General features: G+C 32.2%; 2 protein-coding genes across 2 annotated transcripts in view; one reads left to right on the forward strand and one right to left on the reverse strand.

Annotated features, from left to right (window-relative positions):
* The window catches only part of LOC133180914 (uncharacterized), a 157397-nt gene that overhangs the window by 53051 nt on the left and 91718 nt on the right, over window positions 1–12628 (reverse strand). The window lies entirely within an intron of this gene.
* On the forward strand, window positions 1302–4836 carry LOC133181226 (uncharacterized). Its single transcript, XM_061315763.1, has 5 exons — window positions 1302–1655; window positions 3143–3636; window positions 3747–3783; window positions 3961–4074; window positions 4251–4836. Exons 2-5 carry the CDS (start codon window positions 3160–3162, stop codon window positions 4664–4666), a joined length of 1044 nt encoding a protein of 347 aa, XP_061171747.1. The 5' UTR covers window positions 1302–1655; window positions 3143–3159; the 3' UTR covers window positions 4667–4836.

The following is a 12628-nucleotide window of genomic DNA, read 5'->3' on the forward strand; positions in this document are numbered from 1 at the left end:
GATTCCTTCTCAACCGAAAACGAGGAATCAATTCTAAATGGATATTTATCTTTTTAGAATGACACTTATGCTTAATCCATTTTTGATACCGTTTTTAGGTCACAAAAACTATAACGCAGAGCTAATTTTATTTTCATATGTAGGATGAATTTATCAAGCAAACAAAGACGGAGGCTTTCTAGCTGTCGAAATAAGACACGGGAATGAAGTGAGTCAGATAATGGGAAGTCCCCTTCCGGATCGCTCTCTATTGCGCTAACTTCTTCTACACACTGAATTAGTTAGGAGTGACAAAGAATTTATTTCAGTATTGGTGGTATATTTTGGTTTTGTTTTGTTTTAACCTACAGTAAAGATTCAGAGAGAGAGAGAGAGAAAGAGAGAGAATATATATTAAATTTTATTGGTAATTTCTTTTAGTAAGTAATGAAAATAATTAATTATGTACAATGTACCACAGGCTACTGAAATTTAATCAATAAGTTGCAAATAAAGCCATTGATAAAATAATATTATCATTCTATATGTTATATATACGAGTGTAGAGAGAGAGAGAGAGAGAGAGAGAGTTCCAAGGCTTTATTTGTAACATCAATAAAATTTCAGGTATGGGTTAGTTTACTATTAATCTTTTTAATGAATTAAATGAATTATGATTAATTTTCTCTTTGAAAGTTCTGACTCTGCCAGATTATTTGAATTCTTAGAACAATGCATGATCTCGGTCAATTACGTCATGTCATAAGGCATTGCATTTTCTTTCTATCTCTTTTCTTTCTTTCTTTCATTTTTTTTTTAAATTTTGATTTGACATTTCGTGCAAAAAATATAAACAATTTTAAAGTTGCAGTCTTATTAATTGTGCATGTACTTTGATAACCCTTTTCAGAAATAAAGATATAAACTTCTTGATGGGATTGCATTACCTTAATCTAAATCTTAAATAAATATACCTGACCTCACTCTCAAGACCAGTGATTGTTAAATTTATGATTCATGATCACTACATAAAAAAGTTTCCATAAGTAAGTTTGACACTCGGGATTTTATATCATTTTCCTCCCAGCACCTGTTTTAAGATCATCGACCCCCTTATCAAGATGGCCTAAGCTAGTTAGGGTACAGCGTTCCGCCAATCTTGCTTTTTACTTTTATTTTTTAAAAAGTGCATTCAAGAAAACACACCTTCCAAACACCTCTTAAAGTAGGTAATTTGCACCTTGTTTCTAAAACCCTTAAGAAAATATACCTTACTTTGACACAATAGCCACTTCCGATGAAATGATTAAATTACTACTTGGCATTAGAAGTTTCACACTGTTTTCATTGTTAAACTCATCAAGAGGTGTTACACACTGCGTGTATCATTAGGAGTAATTCACAATTCTATGTCACAAGATTTTCTTTTCTTTTCAGCGATCGAAGAAGCGGTGCAGTGACCTACATGAATTGATGTGATGGATAATTTTAATTTGTGTGAGCTGTAATTAATATATTCCATGGATATATTTAACCGCCTACTCCTGGTCGATGTTGCGTTTATTTCTACCAATCACTGGAGGTTACTGGGACAGAGTAAAAATATATAGGGAGAGATTATCTAACAAAACATCACATATTGATCGCGGAGAATTGTTTACAAACAAAACAGATAGGTATGTATTTACATGATTAAATTTCATTAAGTAGTACTGCAAGAGACATATCCATGCATTTCTTACAAGAAGTTGTCTCTCTTGAACTTCGCACGATTCGAAGTTTTTTTTTACCGATTAAAAAATTTGAAAGTTTAGCAAACAGTAGAAAACATTCACATTTTGTTTTATATTTTTTATTAAGAAATTTAGCGACAGAAATTTTTCTAAAGAATTTTTTTTCTTAACGTGTACAATTTAAATTATGAGTCTGTAAATTGTATTTTGTGAAAATGAAACCTGCATCATAAAGTAAAAAAGTTTTCATCATATATATTGAATTATTTTAGTTGATTATATATATTTTTGACTTGTTTAAGGAGGGAATGTCTTTCCTGTTAATATTTCACGATCTCACTTAAAGAAATTACGACCACCTTATGATCTGCTATCTTAATAAAAGTGAATGTTTAGTAAATATTATGCCTCAAGAAAATTTTATATTCAGAACGAATTTTGAGATTTAAAATACTTTTTTAAAAAACTTATCCTAACACTTTTAAAAAAATTAAGAGATTAACTAGATGAATTGTTTCTTGCGTGCCCTGTTAAAATAATGTCAAGTGTATGTCACAATAACATCGACTTTTGGAATATATGTCTAAGTCCAAATAAATTACATTTTGACGGATTCATTCACAATTACACATTTCACTTATACGTATATGCGCATCAAAAGCTGCTTTAGCGTTAGCTGCAGAACTGTAGCTTTATGGTTTTTTACCCTAGTCTTTGACCAAAGACTAAAATATATAACCATAACGCTACAGTTCTGCAGGTACTTTCGCGTTTGAAGACCCCTTCACCCAAATAATTTTTTTAATTTCACCATATTCTGTATATATCATGATATTAAAAAAGATTAATTTAACGGAATTAAAGTTTAAGAAAACTTCGCGCTCAAACAGAGATTAACGCCGGCAAGTGGAAATGATTGACGGTATTTCCGCCATTATCTTAACAAGTGATAAAAAATATCAAGATTTGCAATTTACTTTGCTTATTAAATGCTTTTTGATAGCAAATGACAGTTATAATGGCATGAAAATTGTTTCACCTAACAGTATAGATAATGGCTAAGGTCACCCAGTTGTATGCGGCATCAGTAAATGTAGACTTCCTTCCAAAAAATTTAGATAATACCAAGAAGTAAATAATTGTGGGAATATTTAGTTTCAAACAGCTGTGACTCATTCTATTACGGGTATAATTGAAAACCCTTTGACTTCGATCACTGGTTACGTCAGCAACGCAGTTTTTAATAAAACTGCTTGGCTGCACAATAGTCAAATGTAAAATTTGAAAATACATTGTTCAAACCAGCAATTTACACACGAAAGAGGGATAATTATATTATTCCGGTATATCGCACGAAAAGGAGAGATTTTCAAAACCGTATCTGTCTTTAATGAGTCTTGACAATATTTTCCTATCTTGAATAATTTCAGTGATTGGAAATTGAACAATGAACACCAAGCAATGCAGTTGCAGCTCAGTTACAGCTCTGGTTCCCCCATCACCTTGCCCCAGCGAAAGCCCGGATGTTCATTTTACGCTGACAACTTCAGCAAGTGAGAGTTCCATCAAAAGACCGCGAAGCTCTGACTCCACCAGTTCTGAAAAGAGTAACTTGTCTTCGGGAAGCTTCAGTACTTATCCTACATTATACAGAACTGTCACTTTATTACTGTTAATCCTTTGCATCGCTTTGTCAGCATCCGTCATTTCTTTGTTTCTTTTAATATCTGATCTCAGAAACAAACTTGCCAATGAAATCGAAAACAAAAACGACGGGCATATGTGTGTTCCTTGTGCAGACCTTAAGTTTGGACCATTTCCCGAGGATAACATTCATCTCTCTAAACTTAAAAGAAAGATAATTAACGGAGTTGAAGTTTGCTGTGGAAATACACCGAATCAGACGTCGATCATATTGGGATTGGTATGTCTTATTATTCCATAGCTGTACTCGACTTTTTCCTAATAAAGTTCATACAAACAATAAAGTAGAAGAAGGGTTCGTTCTAAAAACTTGTATGTGATTTTTTGTAGGTGTTTGAGAAAAAGAAGAATGTCACGTCTGCAAAAGGTATGTATATTGTATAGGAAGTCAATTTTAGATTGAAGTCTTTTAAATAGTTATGCTGGGTGACTGCTGATTTTCAGCCATTTATACTAATATCTCTGTTCCGAAATATGCATTACCAGGTAAGCACTAATTGAAATGTCACGAAGCACACACAAGCCATTTTACCTTCTTTTACAGCCATGATTCAAGGACAAGAAAGTTTGAGATCACAGGGCAATGCAACTCAAAGGAACCAAGGGAATGTCGCTGCACACCTTTTAATTGGTCCTCAATTTCCAGTCATGAGTTCCGGTAGATAGCTATCAATATCGTAGAGAATGTCTTTGAACAGATCTGTTATGAACCAGGCATAAACAACAGAAAAAAAAGTTAAAAAGAGATATCACAAAAAGAATTAATTGTAGTATAACTTACTTAAAAAAGAGGTAATTACAAAATAAATGTTCAGATCTCTTTTTCTACTACAGAAGTGGGCCAAGCAGCTGTGCGAAACTGGTTGACCGCTGACCCAATAGCGCACGTCAAAGGTGTACAGTTAGGAAACGACCGGATTCGTGTCAACAGTTCAGGACTCTACTATATATACAGTCAAATTTACTTCCTGTCTCAGTACTTTGGCGGGAAAAGTTCTGGCGCCACAACGCTCTATCACTATGTGTACAGATACAACGTGATTTACCCAAACGGCGGCGAGGAACTCCTCCTCAAAAGCGTAAGGACACAGTGCTGGGAGCGCAATAAAGAATATGACGATTACACAAGTTTCACAGGCGGTGTGTTTCGATTAAATGTGTGTGACGAAATCTATGTTAAGGTTTCAAATATTAGCCAGGTTTCTCAAGACCCTAAAGCAACTTTTCTTGGTATGTTTAAATTAGGATGAAGTGCATAATACCATTATGTTGGAATGGTATCTAGATTACAATGTCAAATCCCATGACAAGTTCCCAAAATAGCAAGACGAAGATTTCGTCATCCTCACATACTATAGTATAGTCCATGTAAAAGAAGTGCGTATGAGGTACCCTAAATGAGTTACATGTATATACATCACTGGTGATATTAATAATTGAATTCATTATTATATTGTTATTTTATGTTTTGAAGAATCAAACAGTATTTATTTCAGTGTATTGTACCCGTGAAACTGTTTATCAAATTTTAAAACACACAACCACTGACAATGAGTTTGAATTTTACGTGCTCTTGACAGGCGCCGTTAGTGATACAATGCAGATAAACTTTTATTTTGTATACTTCAATCAAATATAGCCGTCCATATTAATTATGTCAGATGAATGATCCCCAGTGAACTGTTTACATTTTTGTCATGACGTTTGTATACAGACATGATTGTTTCAGACTCTTTACATGTGACCATCATGTGTCATATACATGAATTTGTCTCCAAAATACAGTGCAATGAAAATATTTATCATTTTATTTATCTAATATTAGATTGACAATTAAGATTTTTGTTTTTATGTATTGCAAACAATAATAGCAGTTTTTATTAGGTCCTAATGACCCGGTGACATAGTTTTATGCATTGTTTACCAACAGTTATAAAATAAGGTTGTTTTGATGTTATCATATTTATACTATTTATACGTACCTTATCTACAATAAACACATGTATATATATCTACGTTAGTTGATATGTAAATTTACGAAATGTGTATTGTTCAATGAGAATAAAAAGATGTCTTATCATTTGGCATTATATTGTTAATTATGAAAAGGTGATAAATTCATATCAATTCAAGATACAGAGGTCATGACCTTGTGCACAATTTTGCTCCTACTTAATGAAATATGAAGTTAACAAACGGTAATCATGCTCAAAAGACGTCTCTATATGAGTGAACAATTCTTGAACGGGACGTTAAACAACATACAATCAATTAATCATGCTCAAAAGTCCGATACAAATTGTGAGCAGACAAACACGGACCTCTTAAAGCATAAAAGGTGGGATCACATGCCATGTAGGAGTAAGCATCCCTTGTCGACTGGTCATGTCCGCGCAGTGTGCTCTTTGTTTTGATCGGGTAAACGGAGAAGCCGTAGTCAATTCTGTATGAAAATGATGGCCTTACAATTGGTATTGAAGACGTCAGGCAACATTCGACCTAACGACAGATTGTATATGCAAAAAGGTTATATTATCTACCGTATAATTTGCGATTGTATATACTCTTGTATCATCAACTTGTTTGTCAATAAACCCCTCATTTTAGAGATTGTTTATACGAACATGCTCTTGCGTATGGCATCAACGTTGAGACGCACATGCCATATGCAGAAGATCATAGTATACTGCTATACAAATATACTGAAAGGAAAAAGAAACGCAGGGTAAAAATAATATACGAATTTTTTTTGTTTGTATGACCGAAAATTATGAAAATTGGTCAGAGGGATATCTTGGTTACTGTGCATTAAAATTAGTGTTCAGAACTACTCAACCGTGAAATGTATGACGTCACATAAGGAAATTGGTAAAAAGCCGAAAACACGTGCATATCGATGATGACATGTTTTTCAACACATCATTTGGTGCACTTAAGTTATACACATCGTTTTTCGATATTAACAGTCGATTTGCGTTTCTTGAAATCAAGGTACGGTTGACGGAAGTACCATGGGGTCTGGCTATTGCATTGCCTAAGTAAGGACAAAGACAACGACAGGTTTCTGTGCAGTTTGTTGTGAATTTTTCCACAATAGAACGTCTTACCCGTCCTCAGAGAGGGCGTAGAAAGGTTTGCCCAACCTTGACGATGACGTTGACGAGTAACAGCGCCACGTCAAGATCGGGCTGTTCATCCTGCCACCTGTATAATCATCATCACATAACCCTTAAACTGCTATTAATACAGCAGACTATCATAATCGTTACATTCACCCCAAAACTGAAGGAAATCGATAGCGCGATTTTGATTTGTGAGCTCGTCGACTTTACGTAAGTGTTCCTCTAACTCGCGCATGCGTGCGTCGTTTTCCTATTTTTGGGGCCATGTTAACCCCCTCCCAATGCTGCCAGGGTTTGTCAAGATTTTGTCGCAAACAATCACATTTATCCACTTGACTTGTCTCTGTCAAGTCCATCTTTTTCGCATCAAACGTCTGTGGGACTACGTGGACGATAGGGTTTTAAATGTCCAAACTCATGAACTGGTCTCAATTAACTAAGGGCTGCCTTCTTGGAAGGGTTGAATAATATCCCTATAAGAAGGATAAACACACTGGTGAACTCCATGCATTGGAGAATTAAGGCTGTGACAGATGCTCGAGGGAGACATGTGAGATAATGAGAATTTTCATTTTTCACTTTTGGGAGGTACCGTCATGTGAGTTTCAATAACTCATGTATTATTGGGGAAAATCAAATGAGATTTTGTTTACATTTTTATTAAAGATGATTTTCAATATTAGATAGGATAACTGGAAAATATGTATGAAATATATAACCTTATTTGAAGTTATTTCACCTAAAAAGTTTACCCTGCGTTTCTTTTTCCTTTCAGTATATAAAAGAAGTTGACGCTAAAAATCTTGAAGTCATCATGTTTTTTCACAAAGAATCTGGGGGGATAAGACGAGCCATTTTTCGGCTATGCAAGAACATTTATTGGAAAAAATCTCTCAATTGTTCGAATTTACTTAAGCATTTTAATGTTTACCGTAGTTTTAAAAATGATATTTATATTCTAAACAAGCTAAACAGTTGACTTTCATTACTGTCACAAATGTCTAACATGGGTAAGGACTTCTATTAATTAATCTGCATATTGAGTGTTTACACTTATTGTGGAGATATTATAAAAATGTTAACATCGTATATAATGATAATGGTGATCTAGAAGCGGTTTTATTTAAAATAAATAAAACGGGAATAAAAGTATTCAAATATCTATTATAATTTTTATCCGGCATTTTAAATAATTTACTGTAAATAAGTTCATTACTACATGTATATATTTTATTTCCAGTGAAAAATATGTTATTCCTATAGACATTTTTTATAAAGTAAAACAAAATTAAAACCAAAAAAATTAAAAAAAAAAAATAATAATAATAATAAAAAAAAAAATCAGAGCATGACTCGAACACTTTCCTCAATAAACGTCCCTTTAAAGAGCTCATCGCTAACCAATAGACCACGGAGTCACACTAACATTTCATTTTAAATAGCATACAGTTCTCTATATTTAGCAAGCGTTTTTGGACTTAGAATTTTTTAAGACCACGGTGAAAATTTAAGTAAGTTAACTTAATTTTTTATGTAGAGTGGGTCTTCATACCAAATTTTTGGAAGTGTAAAAAGCAACATCTTTCCATTGCCTTTCATTAATCGTTCTCAAAAAAATGGTACGATGACCCACTCTATTTAAAAAATGTACGAGTACATAGTTATATCATCCAATTTATGTCAGTTTCTGTGAAAATTGAGCGTGATGCCATTTTGTTGTGTTAATCAGAATCATTTTCGCTGTTACAGTATTCAGGTTTTGTCAAATTTATATGCAAATGGTAATAAGCATTACATTAATTCAACAAAAAGTGAAATTTTTGTAAAATGAATTTATTGATTTTTTATCGATCGTTATGTAGGCATATGGCTCGGCTTATCCCCCCAGTTTCTTTAATTGTTGATTTGCCATCGTGTTTTTCTCTAGCAAACTATCCAAATATAATTTGAGTTTAATGGGATATATCGAATCAACGTTTGGAAGAAAATAATTATATATAAATATATTTGAAGGTTATTTATATCAAAAATGTTTATTTTTCTCCGTGATAATATCCTTCGGCCTTCGGTAAAACACGTCCTCGTGTTTTAGAAAGGAAAACCCCTAATAAAATGGTGAGCACTGTAGGCATTGACATTGTCCAAGAAAGTTGTTGAACGTGGGATACGGGTTTATGTCTGGTTTGTCTCTCGCAATCAATGGTGTACACTATAGCTTTCTATTTCATGGTACTGGTCTTCGATTTGATCGAAGATATTTTCAATCTCTTGAGTTTTTAAAAGAATTTATGGTGAAATGGAGGGAATTGATCTCTTGAAATTGAGACATCTGATTTCTGCGGCTCGTTCTTCTATTCTATCCTGTAGCCTTGACAAGTCCTGATGTGCCGAGTAAAGCCGTGTTGTCAAGTTCTGGATTTCCTCTGCTTTATCAAAAAGCATGAAAATCAATTCTTAAAAACAGAGAAAATTCAATTTCCCTTAATAAAGACATTAAAACCACCATTCACATTTTTGACTATTCTATTAACTCTTAACCGCTATTTTATTGTTGGCATATGAAATTTGGGGTTATTTTAACCAACTTGATAAAAAAAAAAATTAGCATCCCTGGCTGTACAATAAACACAGTGTGAAATAAATTATTCCTTGATAAACAGTAAATTTGCAAATTCATCAATACTTGGTGTACATAAATATGCAACTAATTTTGCTATACTCTCTGAATTGGGTACATTTCCCCTACACTTTGACAATATAAGACCAATGATAAGCTATTGGTTTAGACTTGAAAATGGTAAGCCTTTTCCTTTTTCACAACATGTATATTGTGAATCCAAGTCACCATTTAATCTTCCTTCCTGATATACATGTTGCTCCATTAATTTTCTCATCACCAATATTTGTCGTGATTTAACTTAATTTGGACAAAGTACATCGTATGGTTAAGTGCTGAACATCTTATTCGTGGATTAATGACAACGTGGCCATTGTTAATGAATATTCGTCATTTTTGTGATATTTTTCAGAAAAAAATTAAATTATCAATCTTAATATATGAAACATAAGTAATGTTTTGTTCATATCCTCATCATATGACAACAATGAAATTCAATATCACCCCAGTCCAGAAACAACTGCATTTTCCCCACTGGAATTGCAGTTCAATTTTTCTAAACTCTGTCTTATAAGGAGGGATTCTTCTCGTATTTCTAGTATTTAAAAATCAATGAAATTTTCACAGAATCAAGAAGACAATACCACTAAGTGATGGTATCAGTTAGATTAAATTTGACCTTTTTATATTACCAAGGTCAGGCCAAGGTCAGTACCTTTTCCCTGGACATTAAGAATAAAAAAATTACTGTTGCCAATCATGCGATGCCTATTTCTTTTTCAAGAGATTAAATGTTTTTCTTTTTACATAAAGAGATATTACTATATAGGGTTTATAAGATGATATTACCAAATTAACATAAATAATTTAACTAAAATGGATATTGGCTAATCCGAATTTTCTCTATTTTTTCTTGAATTTTTAGGATATTTTAGTTATTTTTATATGCTTCCTATATTCAAATTTTTGTTATTTTCACATTTGGTAAAGCCGTCACATAAAGATACAAAATGATATAAAAACAAAAAGTTTTGATCGTTTAATAAGAGAGAGAAAAAAAACAATTACGGATTTTTGGCTCAAATCTATACTTAGATTGGAAGCTTTTAAAAGCTAACATAATTGTTGTTTGTTTGGAAAATCATATTTATTTGATATATTTTTAAAACTTTAGTCCCTTATTATTAATTTAAGTTACATTTCAAAATTTCTTCAAGTCTTTGATTGTGTAAAAATTAAAACTAAATTCATTGTTCTATAATAATTTTCAGAGGCAGAAAAGAAGATATTTTCATACGCCGCCATTCCGCCAAAAAAAAAAAAAATATAGTCCCTGCTAGATTTCAAACTCAGATTATCATTTCTATTCAAAGTTGTACAATTGTGATGAGGAAAGAAAAATATGATTTTTTAAATCTCTTACATCTAAATATATAAAACATATAAGCAAATTTACTTTGAATATCTCATCTAGTCAGAAACCAGAGAAGAATCCCTCCTAAAATGTAAATTTCAGCTGTAAAAAAACCCATCTAATTACATGCATCTTAAAAACTGAAAGTACAAGTTCCACAACTTCACGTAAGATGAGGACAAAATCAGAAAATGGCAATTACTTATAAATTTACTTGATAAAGACCTTGCAAGCTCTTTCACCACATTTTTTTTTTTACACGTATATCATTGAAATGAAGCTTCGCTTTATAGATTTTCAAACTCAAAAGGAACTATCATTTTTTTGTATTTTGTAAACAAAAGATTGCATTCCGACACAAAAAATGTTTGTATTTTTAAATATTGATTATGTCGTTTCCTTTCGTCATTAGGTGAAATGCAGAGATTAGGAATTTGTCTTCCTTATCCATTTCTTAAAAATAAAAATTATTTTAAAATGGGATTTTTAAAATATATGTTCAATCCACAAAATTTACGGATTTTTCACCAGATCGAATCAAATATGTTACCCGGTGTTAAATTTGTTTTTATCCCCCGTTTTGGATGATGTCAGAAACGAAAATAAATTTAAAGCAATGCCGGTTCCAGACACGTCTATATGCACTACCAATAATTAAGAAGCCGAGGTTTTGCGACATGTTTAAGCTTTGTGTTACTTTAAAGCATTTTCTATATCTTTTCTTTTTGTTAAGACTTTGATGGTAGTGAATATAAAAGATTTAATAACAATATTCTTTTCTTTGCCCTAATACATCCGAATAAAGAAAAGATGGGTTTTCCCCATACATTTTCATAATATTGTCAAACAGATAAACGGATCTTCAACGTTTTGACCCACATGACCCAGCAGTCAGGTTTATATTTCTTTATTTGTGGTATACACCATGAGATTGCATTTCTGTTTTTACAAAAGGGCGTATGAAAAGAAAATGAATGGTCTTGATTTTTTATTTGTGGTATTGTTTAAATATCTGATAGAGTAAAATTGTATACTACATTTTATAATTGTGATTTTTTGCACCAAGTAAACAATTTCAAATTGTCCAAAGCAGTTTGGCATTTCTCAGCATTAAATTGTGTTCAAAACTTTTTTTTAAGCATCTACCAAATTGCAACCAATCTGTATTTTGTACCGAAACATAGCTTAAACTTCATTGATAATACCAATTAGACCAAACAGAAACAAATGACATGTATTTTGTCTGTTGTCATCTTTATGGAACCCATGCCAATAGTGACAGAAATTAATTATATTTAGAAACTTTGGCGTCAAATATAAAATCACTGGTCAATAATGTGGGAATGGAATGTAGATAAAGTTACAAACAAAATATATCTGTGCTTACATCATCATCATCATGCTTTTTTGGACTGACATTAAATGTTAACAAGTACTGCTAACTTTTAAAATACTAATGGCTTTAGACAATTCAAATAATTGTTTAAAGTGTACGTCGATTATTTTTCATAAACAAAATACAAAGATAAATGACATAAACGAACTGAACAAAATTTTAAATGGAAGAATACATTCAATAACTTTGCTTTTAAGAATTAAAAAATGTACAATATTTACAAAAAACTTAATAAAAAATGTAACGAGTGCAAGATGAAACTTTCACTACTTGTATATATAGTACTTTTAGCCTCACAATCATGGAGGTGAGGTGTGCATGATCATTTTTTGACCTATTTTATCGTTGGAAAACCCATTTAGGAGGCCAAGTTTAATTTGATAAGTATTATATAGAACGCTTATCGGGTTACATGGAAAACTGGAAAATCTTTAACCCTAGTAAAGATCAAATTATAACACTGTCACTTTCCTGTACTTAATACAGTAAAGCAATATTGCTTTTATATGTCTTTTAATTTGCACTCTGAAGATGATTATGCATGAAGTTTCTGTTCGATTTACTGCAGCATATAGTTTGTAAATAATTAATTAGAAAAGAATTGTTAGTTAATCAGATCCGGAATACCTTAAGGGAGGGGGCAATAGAGAGGGGGTTTGGGTG

The sequence above is a fragment of the Saccostrea echinata genome, unplaced genomic scaffold (assembly GCF_033153115.1).
Source record: "Saccostrea echinata isolate AGI-Se365-2 ecotype Australia unplaced genomic scaffold, CSIRO_AGI_Sech_v1 ptg000008l, whole genome shotgun sequence".
Lineage (NCBI taxonomy): Eukaryota > Metazoa > Mollusca > Bivalvia > Ostreida > Ostreidae > Saccostrea > Saccostrea echinata.